Raw genomic sequence first — 19,326 nt, 5'->3', positions numbered from 1 at the left:
CTCTTGGTGTGCTTCACAGAACAGATTAAATGCAAATAACATTTTTAACCGCTTTAACTATGGTCACTGGAAACTGCATAGACCATTAAAAGACTAAAGACAGGACAGTGTTACAGAAGGTTGTTCAAGTATCTTCCTAGGCACAATAATCTGTTTTAATAAAATACATAGCTTCAGTTTTTATTCCTACCTCTTCTCACTTATTTCCCAAAGGTAATAATAAATAAGCTGTCTTGTAACTAAATCTTTCTATACATTCAATCCCATGTGGGTGTTTTGTAACACAATTTTCCTTAACAGAGCTATCCTAACTTCCAAGAAAACTTCAGTTCTGTATTTTGTTCCTTCTGACAAACTATTGGGCACAGTTTAGCGGTCTGCTAGTCAGGTCACACAAGGAGATTGTTGTCACCTTACAGCCCTCGTGTCCCCATGTTCCAGAGCCTCAGTAACAGTGGTCACAGTGCCTTAAACGTGACACTGTTTTTCTTCCCACAATGTCCGCTCTCTGCTTCATACCACGATGGACTTTGGGATGGGGTTAGGCTGATTGTAGGTCACTCTGCTGAATCTAATGCTTCCAGTGTTTTAACACATTCAGAGCGACGGGAGCAGTTCTCAGAACTTCAGGACACAAAGTAGCGACTACATTTTCAAAAACAGCGCTCCTGTGATTCTGAGAGCTACTGTCCTTTCGAAGTTTTGCATATCGCTGGAAAAAAGTCCACTCAAAGATGCGTACTTACTGCCGTTACCGCAGAATACAGCAGCAAAGAGGACTGGCTGCGGTGATGCCGTCACGATTTTAGGTGTATTTTTGTGTGGAGGAAGCGGTGAAACAAAACCATCCCTGGGGTTTGGAGTACCATGACCGCCACGACGGGAGTCCCTTCTCTGAATTCTCAGAGCGGGCGGGCGGATGAAGTCCAGAAATGCAGTAGGGTTCCATGCAAAGTCCGTTTGTCACCAGGGAAGGCTGAGGGGGCCGGGCCGGGCCTCTGCCGCCACCTCTCCGCCTGCTGCCTGCCCGGGGCTCGCAGCACGCTGCCTGAGAACGACCCGACTGCGGGTTTCGGTGCGCTGCCTCCGCGGGAGGAGGGGCGAGGTGCTCCGCCGGCTGAAGGCGCCTCCAACCTGACGGCCCGGGGCAGGCGCCGTTTCCGTTACACGTCACATCCGCTGCCGCGCGTGGCCTTACGGGTCCGTTCGTTGCCGTAGCGACGGAAGCCTTCTCCGCCTCTTCCGGCTTCGCATGGCGCCGTCTCTTCCGGTGCGGGGAATAATATGGTGAGTGGCCCCCGCTGGGGGAGGGGGCGGGAGGGAAGTCGCGCGTGGGAGCGGGGCGAGTAGGCGGTGGGGTCGGCCGCTCCCGGGCGGGGGGGCCCTGCCGCTGCGGTGGGGCAGGGCAGGGCAGGGCAGGGCAGGGCAGAGCGCCCCGGGCCCGGTGCCGGCCCGGCCTGGAGCGCGCCGCGCCGCCGTCCCCCGCCCCACTCCTGGCGCGAGCCCCGCCGGGCCGGCGGTGACGTGGCTGCGCGCGGGGGACCGCCCCGCCCGGCCGGGCCTCCGCCGCGTTCAGCCGCGGGCGGTGTAACCCGTTACCGTTAGTCGAGCGCCGCTGCTAGCCGCCTGCCGGCGGGGCAGGGAGCTGGGGGAAGTGCCCCTTCGCCAAGGCGGCGGTGCCCCGGGGCACCTGCGGCGGGGTGGCCGGGCCTGGCGCGGCCGTTAACGGTTCCGGGGCCCGGGAGGAGCGCGCGGTGTGGCTTTCCGTGTAGTACTTCCTCTTCACGCCCCCCCCCCCCCCCGCTCTCCCCCTGTACGCGGTTTCCCCGGTCACCGGTGGTTCTCCAGGGCCGCGGTGGGAGCGTAGGCCCCGGCCGCTGGGCAGCGGACAGCCGGTGCTGCGGGCAGGTGCCGAGCTGGGAGGGGCGGGATGGGTGCTGGGTGTCGTGGAGGGCTTCTCCGCTGGGGCTGTGTCTCGAACGAGCGATGCGCGCTCAGCCTTGTAGCTGGGCTATGGCCCGAGTCCCGGTCTCAGCCTCGAAGTTTCCATTCCACACCAAATCAGTCGGGGAACTGAAATTCGCATCAGGACAAACAGGTTATATTGCCCCTGCTCCCGTGTGAGCAGGGAGCGAAAGCAGAGGACTGTTAGTCCTGGTACGTATGGCTCGCTTCCCAAAGAAGAGGAGTGATTCTTCTGGGAATGACCACCGTGTGTGCTTGTTCAGCTGGGTGTCTAAACTTTCCCTTTTTATGCTGAGCACAAATACATTGATATCAGTATCCATAACAGGTACTGTCACCTGTTGGCATTGTTGGAGCAGACACTTGCACTCATTGTAGAAATACTTCTTGTACAGCTGTTTTCGCACCACACGGGGACCTTCAGTGGCTGAGATAGGGGGTAGCTGCCCTCCTGCTCAGCACAGAGGTGTTTCTCTCCATTGTGTTGGCAGAAGTTTAGGAGCTAGGGAAGCTTTAATGCCAAAGTGCAACATCTGCTGAATTAGAGCTTGCTTCCAGGGGTGAGCTATGGCTAGCACGGGTTTGCACGAGGTTCTCCTCTGTGGTGCAGAATCCACAACTTTAATGCACGGTATCCTTCAGTAAGCAGGGAGGTGTGGCACAGTGCACCTTGGCAATGGACATAGTGCTAACAGCATGGGAAAGCAATGGGTGCGAAGGCGATAGAGTAACCTTTGTAAGCAGGCAGTTCGCTGCCTGTTAGAAAAGCGTTCCAAAGTGTTCTGTCATCCTGTATGTCTCTATTGAGAAAAAAAAATCATCATCTAATGATTTGCTAGTAAAGAAAATAGTAAGTGCCAGCCTTTTCCCCCAGGTGAGCTAAACGTGGGATCTATAGTACTGCTTTTTTAATTCATGGCACCAAGGCATACGTGTATTTCTACAGATAATATGAAATACAGCTGTGTTGACAAATGTGTCTGTAAGTTAATTGAGTCTGTTTTGGTGACCAGCCCATTAGTACTGTCTTTTTGTCTTCTGCTGGTAATTACAGATGTGATAGCTTACAATCAAACCTTATTTCATCCAGCCCCAAATTGTTGCATATGACCGACCTTCCGTTACAAGTCCACAAATTTCTATCGCAAATCAGAAGGGCTTTTCACGTGGAAAACTTAATTCTTTGTGGGGAGAGTAGACTGGAGGACAACTAACTAGAAGCTTGGGCCCTCTGAGGAAAGGGAGCAAGTGGCATGATTGATGAATTTTTCTGGTAGTCTGCTCCCTGCCACACTTTCAGAAGAGCCACGTAGCACCCCCTCGCTCCCATCTCCTACATGCACATACGTCCTCTCCACCCCAGGAAAGTGCTTATCTGCATGTAACTGGAAGTTAGGAGAGGGAGCGCCTACAGTGACCGCGTCTACTGTGCGCATTTAGGTTAAGCCATAACTGAGATTGTTTGTATGTCTCATCATGTTACTGGCCTTGTGTCCACCACATCACAGATGATACCAGCATTGTTTTTATTTCTCTGATGAGTTCTCATTTTTATATATATATATGTATATATAAACAGTATTTTCCTGTTGAATAAACCGGTTGGCTTTGGATGGGAAGTGTGCTTTGATAAAGAAAAATATTTTGTGTTTTCAGAACATCTGTAGTAGTTTTATTTAAATAAAAGTAAAAAACCACTCTTTAAATGGTATTTTGGTATGTTTTCCAGTAAACTTGAATTCTGGATTATATCTAAATGAAGCTTGATTCGAAGTCATTCATCATTTTCTAGTATAATAACCATATAAAATGGTTATCAAAAAATATTGCTGAATTTAATGTTTACGGGCTATCTCTAGTTAACAAAAAACTCATTCTGATTCTTTGATATAATTATGAAAATAGTTCATAAATGAAGATTTCCTTTTTGCTAATTTAAACTATGGTTTAAGTAAAAATTTTAATTAAACTTTGAAATTTTTTTTAAGGGGACAATACACCTGTTCCGCAAATCACAGAGATCATTGGTTGGAAAGTTAACACATGAATTTAGGCTGGTTGCAGCAGATAGAAGAGTAAGTATTTCTTTTAAAAAATGAATAATAATAAAAAATATGTTAGCTGTGATAAGTTAAAATACATTATTAACCTGAGTATATTTTGAGAATATTTCTTTGAAATTTTCCAGCTGTGCTTAAAAAAAAATCCAGCTGTGAAACTGGATTCCTTCCTGTGCACTGTCCCTGTCAATTAGTGTTCTCCAGAATTGTACTTATATTTAGTGCGTTCAGTAGAACTGTAAACTGAATATGCATAGATGTTTTTGGGACCTAAGTTCCAGCACAAAGAAAGAAACCCACTAATATAAAGTTGTATAAGTCTGTCTTCAAAAGTCAGATGGTGTGTGCTGTAATTAAATGCAAATATTATACAGGGGTCATTTTTTTAGACCAAAAAGGTATTTTAAGTGTGGTGCACAAACACTGTTTATAAACAAGTTTTGAGACAATCTGTAAAGTTAAAAATAGAATATGGGCTTGTTGTTCTGAAATGAGTTGTAAATTTTTGGGAGGGAGGAGAAGCCAGTTCTGCTTGCATGATGAAGTACTGCAATATTGTTTTTTAAAACCAGATAGATATATTTTTGTCTTGTAAATTTTGGAAGATGTAAAATACATATGTATTCTCATCAACAGTCCTGGAAGATATTGCTGTTTGGTGCTATAAATTTAATATGTATTGGCTTCCTGCTAATGTGGTGCAGCTCTACAAACAGCATAGGTAGGTGGCTCTCTTGTACTGAAACTACAACCAACTACCATGTGTTTCTTAGCTTGTGAAGTTCCAACATACTAAAAAAGCAAAGTTCAGCATGTAATGGAGTTACGTGGCTGCACAGCCAGGTTTGGAAAGTGCTTCCTTTTGATTTGCCACAGTCAGTTTAGAGGCATTTCTCACAGGCAAGCGTGGATGGGTGAAAGTCCTTCAAAGTTTGCAAGGTTTTGCCAGACCTGCTGGTCATTTTCTTCCTGCAGTACCCTCTTTATCTTTAAAGATTGCAAAAAAGCAGTCTTTTAAGCTAGTCCTCAAACCTGTTCCTTATATAAATAGTGCCAGTGACATAGAGAGACCCTCGCTTGCAGTTGAATGAAGATGTTTGTAGTGTGCCAAAAGGCTTCTCCAATTCCAGGAATGCCCCTTTTCAATATTTTGTATATCCTCTACTTTCGTATAGGGGCTCCAAGATGCTTCCCATCATCTGTACTGAAAGTAGAATGCCTTACATTTTTAATTTGTGACACAGGTTTTCTTGCAGTTTCAAGATGGGTCGGAGAAGCAAAACAAGTAAAAAATTCTGTTGAACCTACTTTTCACTGCAAGAATGCACATAAGAGATCTCTTGCTTTGGCGGATGATGTGTTACTGGAAGATCTCCTGACTTTTCTGTATTTAAATTCTTAGTCACAACTTAGTCACAAGCTTAATACCTTTTGTATCAGGGCATTATTACATGCTTTGTTATAATTAGGATTGCCATAATCAACCTGTTTATGAAGTTAAATATATTGGTCTGTTTAGGACATTCATATTATATACACATACAAAAGACAGAGAGACTTGCTCTGTCAGCAGAGACAGTTTATGCAGATAGGAGATGGAAAGGAGCTGCACAGGAGGGACTTAGAAGAATACAAGTGATTTCTGCACTGAAAAATTATATTAAGTTTTAATATTTGCTTTTTTTACAGCTTTAACTGCTTACACATATTTGACAATCTTTGACCTTTTCAGGTGAGGTTTTTTCCCATTTAGTCTTACTGTTCATTTGTGCCTGTCTTTGTATATTTCTATACATATAAAATTTATTTACAGATACAAACACATGTCATTTAGAGTCATCAGTATAGAAACACTAACTGGTTTAAATATAGCTTAAATGAGTATAAAATTGTACATCACAATAAATAGATGATGAGAAACACCATAGCTGTATTGAGAATGACTAGTAACAAATCAATTCAGTCATGGATTTCTCTGTGCAGATGTGTAACAACATAAAACAGAATCTAGCATCAAACCGTTATCTGGTGGCTCACTCAGAACATTTCCCTAATGCCACAGTCATTGGTTCTGAAGTATCCCTTGGTTTCAGCATCAGGAAACAAGGAGTATGTAATCCTATTTCTATTTCAAAATATTTCAAGAGCTAGATCCCATGCACTCTTCCAATAAGGTCATTAGGTATTTTTAGTATTTTTCCTGTTTCCTAACAAAATGATATTAAAACTACTTTAAGTATGGAAGTTCTGAACATGTTTGATAATATTGATAATACAGACATGAAATATATTCAGTTCTTATCTGAGATGCACATTGGTAGCAGTGGTTGGGAAATAAACTGCATAAAATGCATGTATTTTTTAATTATTAACCTACATTATCTTCCTTGCTAGCTCACAAGCTTATAAAAAGCTATCTGCAGTCTGTTTTGCCCACTACATACTATAGCTTATCTGACTGATAGCAAAACATTTATAAATAACAGCAGGAAACATGCAGAAAGGAAGATGAATGGTTGATATAGGCACAAAAATACTTAACTTGATCTATGACTGCATTAGAATTGTGATATAACTTTAATGAATCTCATATTTCTCTTAGAATTTTGTATCTGCTGAGTTTTGTCATCTTGACTCAAAATACCTTTTTCACCTTGGGGAAAGTTTTGATGTTGTGTTTCGTATTTGTATAGAATATTACTTTTGTAGTTTTAGGAGAAGATGGAATACCCCTGGCACTCACATATTAGGTTAATTAGGGGATGGACTAGAAGGTTATTCTAACTCACAGCGATCTCTTTCAAGAGTTTTGATTTCCTGTAAGGGAAAACAATGCTCAGTAATTCTGCTGAAAAAATCAGTTTCTGGTTCTTTCATTTTTGTCAACTTCCTGGTCATTTATAATAGTCTAACTGAGTATATAATTTACTGTTTTGTATATGAGCAGTATTATTTCCTCTGCTTTTGCTTTTACTCCACACAGCTGTGGTTCAAGTTGTGAGAATGTGATTGTTCAGCAGCTGTGGGGATGAGTTCTTGATCCCGTCTGATTTAACATTGTCATTAATTAAGAAAGGGCTGCATGAAGGCACAGATGGCACTGAATCTGGGTGGGTTCCAATAAAAAAAAAATTGTCTAAAGGGGTCAATAGAGGAAAAATAGGCAAAGGAAATGAGACTCATCCTAGAAAAATTCAGGCTAGTACCATGTGGATAAAATAATTGGAATTTCAGACGTTCAATATGAGAGAAAAACTTGGAAAGAAAATAGCAAGAGAGACCTGTGGCTGTCAGTGAATGGTCAGTTAGATTAGAGCTTGTGTAGATGAAAGCAGCCAAAAAAGTAAATGTTTTGGCCATATATGTGGACAAATTACACTGTGGAAAAGAAAGGCAATACTTGGCATAGCCTGAGACTTATTCTAGAGTGCTAAATCTAATTCATGGTATATCTCTAAAAGAAAAGTTTAATGGAGAGCTTTCTTCCCCTTTTCACTGGGATACAAAGGAAGTGACACAAGTGTGACAGTCCTGTCGTCTTGCTTATCATGTTGCTTCTCATTTAAATGGCCATTTTCAGGTTACAGTATTTATAGGCAAGTTCATAAAGCACATGTAAGAAGAGCATTTACTGGGTGTCTAGTCTGATAGTTTCATAGACTTTTCTTTGTACTTTTCATTACTATGTGTGATACCAGACAGTATTAAAAGGATTTTCTCAAACTACCTTTGCCTATTAATCAAATTCTGGGGTACCTGGTCTCATGTGCTCCAGGTCCCTTTCAGAAAAATTCATGGAGTGCATGCAAATGAAACACTGGTTGTGCTGTTTTGTGTCAGGGCCTCAGTGGAAAAATGCATTGCATTTGGAGTTATGGTAAACTTGATTTAGGCTGAGTGATGTTCTATATTGAAGAAGGTTGGTGGTAGCCTTTGTAAGCACAGCATGCCATAAGTACAGCATTAGGCTGTCTCCTGGTGTAAGGAATTAGACCGACTACCATTCTGCTAAAATTATTTGCAGCCCTTTTTATGGGAACAGCTGAGACATCATTGTGCAGTCTCAGTTTTATTCCCAAGCACAACCTTTTCTGGATTCACTGGAACCCTCATTGTGACAGTGATGGAGGGGTTGAGTTCATGGTAAGACGTGGTTACATCCATTTGTTCAGTTCTGATGGCTGAAGTGTACATTTGTAGATTATCCAGTTTGTAAAAGCTGCAGTTATTTATCATAGTCTAATTCTCCCCCTTCTTTCAGTTTGGTAACATGTCTAATAAGCTACTGGGTAATGATGAAGAAACCTAGCCCAGTCTATTCATTTGGGTAAGTAGTAATCACAAGATCTAGTGTTTGATCATACAACATTTGATACGTGGCTGACTATCGTTGCCTGTATCCCCTAACAGGATTATGACTAATAATCTGTGTGTAAAAGAGCTTAAAAATAAGGAGGCCCAAGACTGATGCTGTAAAGAACAGTTACAGAATAGAGGAGGAGAGGAAAGGGGAGGGACAGGAAAAAGAATTAAGAAATGCTTAATTTTAAGCTGTTTGTGATAAGCGGAGTGTTGGCTTAAAACAAATTGAAAATAATGCCTATTTCATAAAACTTCCAGTTTCTTCCCATCTGTCTGCTCTTGAAAGAATTGGAAATAGTAGTCTATCCTGCTGGTTCCTGCACAGACCAGAATGCATTTGATGCATTGTTCAATGTTCAGTGTTTCTAAACTTAATTCTCAAATTTCAGGTTTGAAAGGTTTGAAGTTCTAGCCGTATTTGCATCTACAGTTCTGGCACAGCTTGGTGCTCTTTTTATACTGAAAGAAAGGTAGGGATATGTACCATTTCCTTTAATTTTTTTGTTATGTACGAAGATATTCCAGATTGAGCAAAAGCATATGCATTCTACAAATGCTATCTGTAGAGAGACAGTGTGGAAAAAACTTCAGATTTTTTTAAAATATTGCTAAACCTTACTGCTCACTTATATTGATTATACTATATGTAGATTTTAGATGTAATGATAGGAATTGATAAATGTAATTAAACAGCTTTCAAGGAAAAGACTCAATGTTCTTAAGAATCATATTTTCCAAAATGTTAGGTATTTCATTTAATGCATTTCCCTATGCAGCTTGACTTTTTAAGTTCATTAATAAGTAAAACTTCTTTGATTTTTTTTTTTTTCACTTCAGTTACTTCATGAAGTAAAGCAACTTCATAATATATTAAGGATCTGAATGTTTAAACTATCAACTTCATCAGTCCCTCAAAATTTGCTCAAGTATTGATTTGACATACCATCTATGCTTGGAAGCATTTGTATTTCAGGAGATTAGCCTAAAAAATTATTTTAGTCTTTAAAAATGAAGATGCTTTTGTTAACATCTGGAATTTAAAACTGGGGCAGCATAACTTCCTTTTTTCTATTCAAGGGTTCTATTTTCTCTATAAAGGGCTATGTTAAGAACTTAGCAATTTTATAATATAGGTTGATCTGTTGTACTGACAATACACTGGAATGAATTCTAATGATGATGCACTGTCAAAGCCTCCAAGTTTTCGAACATCAGTTTTAGGAAATTCCCAAAACTTATCATAGGTTTTTCTGTTACAGCTGAAGCTCATTTCTTATTTTACTGGTGGGTAAAAAAAGATTTGTATCTCCACCACAGCATCCAACATCTACTTTATTTGGCCTTGCTTAGTGAGAGGCTGTAAGTCAGGGGTTTCAGACTTAGTTTGTTGTGGTTACCACACCAGTGGTGGCAGTAGCAGTATTTTTTGACATGTTCATTTACAAGCATCTTTTTATTGTGTAGGCAGCATTCGTGGTAGCTAGCACCTGTGTGGCACAGTTTGGAAATAGTTGGAAAATCTAAATTACACCCTGCTTCATTTCAGTTTTAAATGCTTTCATCACTTATAAAAACTGCTGTGCTTATTTAAGCAATTCATTTTTTTTGTAGTACTGTATCTGTCAGTTTTTGTTTATGAATGGCAGCTAATGCTTCAGAACTGAAAAAGTATGCTTCAGGTATCAAGGTTTTATTGTATGAATATAACTCAAATTTTCGATTATTTTTGTAGTGCAGAGCGATTTCTGGAACAACCTGAGATACACACGTAAGAAATTATTTTGACAAGTAAAATGATAGTTTTTTCAGTGTCCCTTTGTGTTTCTAATTCTTAATCTAGCATGTATTAATTATGCAAGTACATTCAACACCAAATTGGTTTTGATACCTTGGCATTTGTTTCAAACTATGTGCAAGCTATATTGCAAACAGTTTTTTCAAGGTACAATTGAAATGTAATGCTCTCTTAAATAATGATTTAACTATCTATTGCTGGTTTTGCTAGTTTAGTTGCTCTCATTTCTTTTGGAGGCCTCTTAGGAGGCCTGGTATGTGGGGGGCAAGGACGCTCTGATCATTAGGGAACTGAAGGTGTTGCAAAGATAATGAAGACTGTAGAGAACACAGGGAAAGGAAAAGAAGGTGTTATGGAGCAAAAGACTGGGACATGGGATGTATGGTGAAGTTGTAGTTCTAGGAAGGGGTAGGGGCATAGGGCATAGTTCCGTAGGAAACAGCTTTTTTAGCTCTACTGCTGAGGGGACGATGTATTTATATCTTCAAAGGACAAACATATATGTGTGTGCATATATGCAATTAGTTTAGAACTGTTACTCAACAGTATGTACAGCCTAATGTGATAACACTAATGTACAAAGTTCAGTGATCTCATATAACCCTTAAAATGATAATACACTGCCAGTTATTAAGCGTTACACTAGTTTATCTTACTCCTGTTTTCAGTTTCAGTGAAAGATACCAAGCAAAGTATTTTGATGTTGTTGCTAGTAACCACAGCTTGATTTCATGGTTTGTGATGATGTGAAATTAAGATATGGGTTTTTTCCCCCCCTCCCTCCCTAGGGGGCGACTGCTGGTTGGTACTTTCGTGGCTCTCTTTTTCAACTTATTTACGATGCTTTCCATTAGGAATAAGCCTTTTGCTTATGTCTCTGAAGGTATGTGATAAATTAATCTCTAACAAGAATTGGGAAAAGATTTTAATGTTCCTATTTTTATCAACATGTAACTTGTTTGGTAACTTTCTTAACTAGTGGATATATATTACTATTACCTCCGTTAATAAAACTTCATGCAGTTTAGAATTGCCATCCAAATTTCAACTCTAGTTTGCTTATAGGGCTCTCTGAGTAGTATGTAGTCATTAATATGATAAACTGAGTATCATTTTAATGCTGAAGTACCCTTTATTTTCAATCTTTTGGATTCAACCAGTGAAGGTCATCTGACAGATATTAGAACTTTGAAGACATTTTATGGATATATTAATGGATTAAAAATAAATTAATGTAATAATTCTTCTTAATAGCTTTTTTACCTGGGACTTTTTCACTGTGAAGTAGGCTTGCAGTCATTCCCGCTAACTGTAAATTGTTTATAGTTATATATTATACTTTATATTATATAAAAGATAATTATGATGTTATAATCTGCTATTATATTTGTATTTAGTCAGTTCAGATTATTATGAGAGATGGGCATTTTACTGCCTGGAAAAGTCAGACTTTGGGGTTTTTTCAAGTGACAGTGAATCTGTTGAGATACATTTATTCATTCACAGTGTATTGGGTTCTTCCCTTAAAATAAAACTTTAAGTGTACTTCAAAATGGATACCTTTACTCCTAGTAATTTTATTACCTTCTTTCTTTTGCAGCTGCCAGCACAAGTTGGCTTCAGGAGCATGTTGCAGATCTTAGTAGAAGGTAAAGCTTTATAAAGTTTGTCAAAATTGTTAGCTTCTGGAAGGCAGTGTTTTTTTGTGTATAATAACAATTTGGATGGGTATTGAGGCATAAACTCAATGTGTATTAGAGCTTTTAAAATAGCTTTACCTGCTGTAGGTCTAGTGTATGAACTCTAGAGCAAACATTCTCTCATATTTCCCAGATACATCAATCTAATAGAAATACATCTTTCTGTATAACTTTCCCTTTGAATGTGTTCAGTACGTTGTATGTAATTCTCCTTGGATGAGGTGAGGTAAACTAGCTTTGTCCTGTACAGACTTGAACTGCATTTCTCAGCAATCATTACCTGAGTGATATATTTTGTAGTATATTTACTCTGTGGGGTGGGCAAATGACTAGGATGGTTACAGTTTAAATGTGATACATGAAACAGGTTACTCACTGAAACATAGCTATGGAAACTCCTCACCTGTCCAGCAGGAAACTGGAAAGTCTGTGTCTTCCAGGGGCTGAAGCAGTGTTGCTCATTCATCTTGTCTGTTAACTTTCTTGCTTGTATTGGATATCTGAATGTGAGATAACATTGTTTGCAAATAATTTTGTCTGACCTCAGAAACGTTTATTTTGAGCCATACCTGTTCTTCCAACTACTTATGCTGTCAGTATCAAAATAAGAATGTTAAACCATATTGTATAACATGTTAAGTATGCTGCAAAGCCCATCTGTTTCTGCGTGTTGTGATTTTTGTATACAGTTGAGGAAAGCAGAGAATGCTAGCTTGTTAAACAAAAGAATTGATTTTATGCGGGTATAAGGTATTACATTTTCAGACCCAAATTCTGCAAATCAGCTTTGGAAGACGAACAATAGGGTTGCCCAAGTACCTGGAGTTTCAGTGTGGAAAAAAAACCAAACGTGGATAGCAGTCACAGACACTAGCAGCGTTTTTCTTTAACAATGTGGTAACAGAGTGTTACAGGGAAGGACACAGATGGATAACTTGAAGAGCTCCCGAATCAAGAGTCTAGAATTACTACTGGGTTTTGAGATAACCTGTAGACAATTATGCCAACAATTTAAAAAAAATTATTATATTTGGTTAGTATGTATACAGCTATTTCAGATGTGTTCTGTGAAGCAGTGCTGATTACAAAATATCTGCACCTACATATAATTATGTTGATTAAAATTCTTACAGGAGCAGGCCAGCACATGATGTCTAAACATAGGTTGGTTCTAAACAGAGCAACAAAACATTTCATGTTGTCTTTTCCTTTAAATTTTCCAATATGTGACATATGCACTTACATTCACTGGGAAGTACAGAAACCCTTTTCTCTCTTCGTGCTCCCATTGACAGGAGATAATTATAAATAAATAACTTTTCCCAATGTTCCCTCATGGGTTTTTTGGTCTCCTCTTATTCAGCTAGCTGGTCTTCTCGATCTTTTCAGACTCCATGAATTGGTTAGCTTTGGCTTTAGAAGGCTTTTGCACACCAAGGTGGCAGATGGCTTGAAGACTAGTGATATGCAAACCCCCCAAGACTTATAAATATGTAATAGCAATATCTGAACCTGTAAAGTACTTGTGTACAGCTGACACAGCTAGCTATGTTACCAGAAAAAAGAAGGTAGCACAAGATATGTATTTTAACATGTAGAAAAACTGTATAAAGATTAGTGTAGTATAACGTTTTGTAGATGGGAAGATAAAGCAAATTTAAGATGCAAGAGGTAAGTATTAGTTTCAGATATGGGAGATAATGTGACGTGGATCTAAACTTGATTAATTTTTGCTGACATCAGACTATTACGGAACTTTGAGCAGAATTAGAAGGGCCTTTTCAGTCCTCAGAGACATCATTTGCTGTGACTGCAAGGTGTATTTGAAGTCAAATGCTGAAATAGTGGGTGTAACTCTTTTGGGTTTTGAAGTAATGATGAACAGCTAGCTGACAACTGCTTTTTCTGTTTTGTTACAGTATTTGTGGAATCATCCCAGGATTGAGTAGCATCTTTCTGCCACGAATGAACCCTTTTGTCTTGATTGATATTGCTGGAGCTCTAGCTCTTTGCATTACATACATGCTCATTGAAATCAAGTACGTACAGTTGTTGTTTAAAAAAAGTAACTCTTTTTCTATCCAGTCTATGGGAAATTGCATTTTTTTACATGAAAGGAATGATCTCATCAAAAGCTGTATTTTGTATGAATGGGATTGCAACGCCATGAACGTATTCATCTTTTTTCAAAGATGTATAGTTCAGATGAGATTAGTATGTGTAATATTCTGTGTCTATAATTTAAAAGAATGAAAAAGAATCAAAAGAAAATTCTTATGCCTTTCAAAAACGTAAATACCTGTTTTTCTTTAAGATTGTTCTTTCTCTCTAGCAATTATTTCGCTGTAGACACAGCCTCTGCTATAGCAATTGCTCTGATGACATTTGGTACCATGTATCCCATGAGTGTCTACAGTGGGAAAGTACTACTCCAGGTAAGGCAGTGTCACAAAACAAGGTTTCTTGTGGTTTCAGTTTTGTTAAATGTCCTTATTTTTTTAAAAACATAAAATCTGTTTTAAGCATTTGAATAGGAAGTGTTCCCAGGGGAATTTGTGATGTGCTAGAAGAATTTTAAGGGCAGTAGAAATATGCGTCATGAAGTCATAAGAATTTATTGTTTAATGCCATTGGTCTCTTATGTAGGTAGACCAGACTTAAAGGCTCTCTTACTTAAACAGGGCCAGTTAATCTTTATTATAACTTTTTTCTCTTCTTTTTCTTAAAGACAACCCCGCCTCATGTGATTGGCCAGTTAGATAAACTTCTTAGAGAGGTAAGTCAGTGTATAATGCACAGCTAACATTAAATAAGCATTCAGGAATATGAAGAGTTTCTGTGAGTAGTCCAAGAAGATTGCTAAAGAATTATTTTTTTAATATTATTTTTTAGCTGCATGTAGAAAATATGGATCTTGCTATCTAAGATGAATAGTGTCATTCAGGTATCTGGAACAAATCTGTTGAAGTAGTGCAGGCTGTTGCTTTTATTAACTAAATTCGAGGTACCGTTGAAGTAGTTTACAAATGTGAGTGGGCAGAGGAAAAGGAGTACAGGCAGCTGTTGACTTACAGCATATCAAGTTGAGAAAATATTGCAATTTGGCAGGAAGAGTTACTTGAAATGAGTTACTTAAATCCACTTTTTTGATGGATTTGGAAGTTTAAGGGTAGCAAAAGTACAGTAGATAAGCACTAGTGGCATTATTAACAGACATCATCTGTTCTGTGTATGGAAGCTTTTATTTCACTACTGAAAATGCTGTATTATTCAGCTGTGTGTAAAAGTAAATTTCTAAAAGGATTTGAAACATTTCTAATTTATTTTCATATTTCTGGATGTTTGTGTAAAATTAGGTTTCAACTTTGGATGGTGTCCTGGAAGTTCGAAATGAGCATTTCTGGACATTAGGTTTTGGCACTTTGGTAAGTTATGTCTTTGTTATCTTTTTAGCCTTTAAAAAAGAGTTGTCAGTTACTACTTTAAATTTTTTATTTAAATAAAATATTTCTTCTGAAATCTTAAATACAAAAAAAATTTGATGGAGTCAGTACTCAGTCCTTGTGATTTATTGTGAAACTTCTCTTCCCCTGTCCTTTATATTTTTTTAAAACTTTGTTATTGGTTAATATTATTTATGTATATTGCAGCTCGGGATTAAAGCATGCATTTTCCAACTGTAGAATTTCTTTTTTATTTTGGCAGTGAAGAAAACTCCAAACAATAGTAAAGACATTTTTCAAATGGTATATTAGTGTAAATTGTCTCAGAGGGGAGAAAAAGAAAACTGTAAACCTTCAGGTACCAAAGGTCTACAGTAGAATCATACATTTTCAGCATTTCTGGGGGAGGGGGTGGAAAAAACAACTACAGTTGTGTACTGATATTCTGTAAGCTGAAAGAAATGAAAGGGTTTTTTGTGATACAGAATGATCACACAGAACTCGGTTGTTCTAAGTTGATGCAGGTATGTTGTGACAGCCGGAAAAGCATGTGAGGGGTTCTGTTTTGTGTCCTGTTCTCTGCTGCAGCAGTAGTTCAAGGTAAATGAGATAGTGTTACTGAGAGGAAGGCAGGAGCAGCCCACAGTTATATGCACGTCCAGGAGAAACTCTTAGTCTGAGTTCCACAAGGGGCATTGCCTCTATTCTTGTAATGGTCCCAATTTGGGCATGTCTGCCACGCGCGTTGTCCTCTTGCCTGCTCCAACAGCACATGATGACACTTCTTCCTAAATTTGGCATGTGGAGTTTGTCTGCACTTTGTTCTTCTTTTGGGCCGCTTTTTTTCCCCAGCTGTTGCCTTTCCATTCCTGCCATCACATGTTGTATTTTATAGTTTGGTTTTAAGACTTGCTTTTCCTGAGTGACAATCTTGATATGTTCATAAGAGATCAACGCATTAGGAAAGATCAAAATGTATCCTAATTACGGAATTATTTAATAAGTTTCTCAATTTAGTCAGTAGTCTTCACCGCGAAAGGTCTTTGCATAATTCTCTGCAGGATAACTTACCTCTTCTTGAATGCGTATGGAGAATCTTTATTGAAATAACAGTTAACAGCCAACTTATTTTTATCACTTTCTAGGCTGGATCAGTACATGTCCGAATTCGGAGAGATGCAAATGAACAAATGGTACTTGCCCATGTCACTAACAGATTATACACATTGGTCTCTACCTTGACTGTTCAGATTTTCAAAGATGACTGGATCAGACCTACCTTATCATCTGTGCCTATTGCAAACAATATTCTGAACTTTTCGGATCATCATGTTATTCCGATGCCATCTTTGAAAGCTGCTGATAATTTGAACCCTGTTACATCCACTCCAGCTAAGCCCAGCAGCCCGCCGCCAGAATTTTCTTTCAATACACCAGGCAAAAATGTGAGTCCAGTCATCCTTTTAAACACTCAGACAAGGCCCTATGGATTGGGCTTTAATCATGGATCCGCACCCTACAGCAGTGTACTCAATCAAGGATTTGGAATACCAGCAATGGGAGCAACTCAAGGATTCAGAACTGGTTTTACAAATGTCCCAAGCAGATATGGAACAAACGCTCGTGGTCAACCCCGACCATAATAAACACCATTATTTATTGTACTTAAGGGTATTGACTTAATTCTTTTATTACCCAATTTTTATAAACATTTGGAATGTCAGATCATTCTGAATGGCTGGGAACAAGTGCATTGTTCATATTCATGAAATGGCTAAATTGCAATTTTTTTCTTTGCATCAGCAGTAGCCTGTGTAATGCCACAAATATTTTCCAGACTTATGATACTTTACAGGTAGTTTTTATAGAGTGTTTGTTTCTGTTCAGCTTTTTATTCACTTTTCTTTATTTTCCCAAGAATGTATTGAGATATAGCACAACTCCATAAGAGAGTAAAATTGTGACCAGGTAGCATTTTTTTTCTAATGAGAATTGCTTACTGAATGCTGAATAGCTGAGAGAATAGGAAATTGCAGAAATACAAGTCCCAGTTCATAGAGATGTTTGATTGCTGTATTAAGCCATCTTTTGGCAAAGTCACAATTAGTTTTTGGCTGCAAAAATCCATCGATATTCATATTGTGGCCATTGTGAAGACAATCTGCCATTTCAGTTTCCAATTAATTTTGTGAGACCATGTTTCTACATTTTTATTGATGCTTTTATAGAAATTCAGATGGCTCAGCAACCATTTTCTAGTTGTAAGTATTCCATATTCATCTCTGATATTTCTTCCTTTTTGGTTTAACTGCAAAATTATTTAGCAATATACAGGGAAATAAAATATTTCAAACTTAAGATTTTACAAGCACCTCTTTTTATGATTAAGCCTATTTAAGATACAGGGCAGATGGCTGTATTGTTTCTGAAGCCAGTATTTCATTTTTAACGATGGAAAGTATTCTCTGATTCGATTGTGACTTTGTATTTTTCCTCTTTTGTATTTTTTCTGTAGTTCCAGGGGAAAAAGTATGTATTTACATTCCTGGTTTATATCTAGAGTACAGGTCAGTGATCGCTGACAGTTCTTAGTCATCGCTAGAGTGCTTAACTTTTGGGGCACGCTTGGAACAAGACTGCCTAACTTGTCTCTGCTTTTGCATTATTGTCCTACTGTACATCTAGAAGGCCATATTTCTTCAGGGCCTTTCTCAGAAAGCTCTTCCCTCTGACTGCTGTCTTTTTCTTCACTGCTCTGATAACAGGGAAAGGCCTTTTAGAAATACTTCGATTTTTTTCTGTTCTCCTGTGCAGTATGTATCTTATAATTCCCTAGCCAATACCTCCTCTGCACTTTCTTCTGCATCTCTTGGCTGTTGAGGAATGGGTTGCCCATTCCTATTGTTTCACTTGCAACTCAGGGTGCTATATATTGGCTTCCACCTTGTTAATCTGTATACTAAGTCAGTCTCTCCATTTGTCCAAGGTGGTTATATGGAGCTGTAGTATCTCAGGGACTCCAAAGACATTATGTTACCTGAAGATAATGGGTTTGATAGAGAAATCTTTCTCTTGTAGAACTGAGTTGAGAAAACAGCCTTCATGTGAATTTTAAAGATCTGTGGCCTCTTCACACTGGCTGAGGATTTCTTTTTCCACATAAGGACATTGCTTTCCTCTTTTTATTTTTTTCCTCCACTATCTGTGTTTCTCACTCTAATGCTTGGAGGAGGGCATCACTCTTGCAAACAAAGCGAGGTGACATTCTGCATGATGGTATCTTGCCGGGATGTTTTAGGCTGAGGGTAGTGTCCGGACTGCCGCTGGTATTACAGTCCATGTAAGCTGCAAGTAGGGAATCTAGTTCTGTACTTCATTTGCAGCAAGAGTAACAGTTTCATTGCTGTGTTAGAAAATGTCATGGCCTGGAAAACTTGCATTTAAAGATTACAGTGAACTTGTAACGATTGGCTGTGTTTCTGTGAGGTCAGTATTAGCTCAGTAATCACCTTTGTTTCATTACTCTGTCTTTACGTGTAGTCTATTACACATGCCATTGCTGCATGGAAATTCACTGAAGTACAGAACACTTGAACAGATTCTCCGTACCTCTTGGGTGCTGAACTAGACTGCACTCTCTACAGCGTCTGCAACACCTTAGAGCCAGCAGAATGGTTACAGTGTACTACTCTCGTGTGGCCTATTTGAGAATTGTTCCTTACTGCCCTTTCATAACCAAACGCTTGCCCTTTTCCTGACACTTTAAATACGTTGTATTATATTGATTGCATGCCTACTTGTTTTTAGTAGAAAATTAAAGCTCCATTTTATTAAAAAATGAAGCTGATCTTTGATTTAAAATGAGAAGGGAGAATGAGAATCCCAGAATTCTGAGTGCAATATAATCACTTTAACAAAATTATTTTTTGGAGTGATTGTTTACAATATATATCATATGTGCAGATGATAAAGATTCTTTTAGAGATTAGCAAAAGCTTTTC

At 38.9% G+C, this 19,326-nt stretch overlaps 1 protein-coding gene across 2 annotated transcripts; it reads left to right on the top strand.

Annotated features, from left to right (window-relative positions):
• Positions 1 to 1,249: 1,249 nt before the first annotated feature.
• On the top strand, positions 1,250 to 16,989 carry SLC30A6 (solute carrier family 30 member 6). 2 transcript variants are annotated; one of them, XM_050894450.1, is made up of 14 exons: positions 1,250 to 1,287; positions 3,954 to 4,040; positions 4,662 to 4,746; positions 5,715 to 5,757; positions 8,287 to 8,352; positions 8,777 to 8,857; positions 10,120 to 10,155; positions 10,971 to 11,065; positions 11,783 to 11,831; positions 13,802 to 13,921; positions 14,215 to 14,317; positions 14,611 to 14,658; positions 15,239 to 15,307; positions 16,471 to 16,989. In XM_050894450.1, the coding sequence occupies exons 1-14, from the start codon at positions 1,285 to 1,287 to the stop codon at positions 16,966 to 16,968; spliced, it is 1,383 nt and encodes a 460-aa protein (XP_050750407.1). In that variant the 5' UTR covers positions 1,250 to 1,284; the 3' UTR covers positions 16,969 to 16,989. The 2 variants fall into 2 exon arrangements, with proteins under 2 accessions (XP_050750407.1, XP_050750408.1); XM_050894451.1 differs by lacking the exon at positions 8,287 to 8,352.
• Positions 16,990 to 19,326: the final 2,337 nt, after the last annotated feature.

This window comes from Gymnogyps californianus, chromosome 3 (assembly GCF_018139145.2).
Source record: "Gymnogyps californianus isolate 813 chromosome 3, ASM1813914v2, whole genome shotgun sequence".
NCBI lineage: Eukaryota > Metazoa > Chordata > Aves > Accipitriformes > Cathartidae > Gymnogyps > Gymnogyps californianus.
The sequence above is the reverse complement of the archived record's forward strand: the minus strand, read 5'-3'. Positions and strand labels throughout refer to the sequence as shown.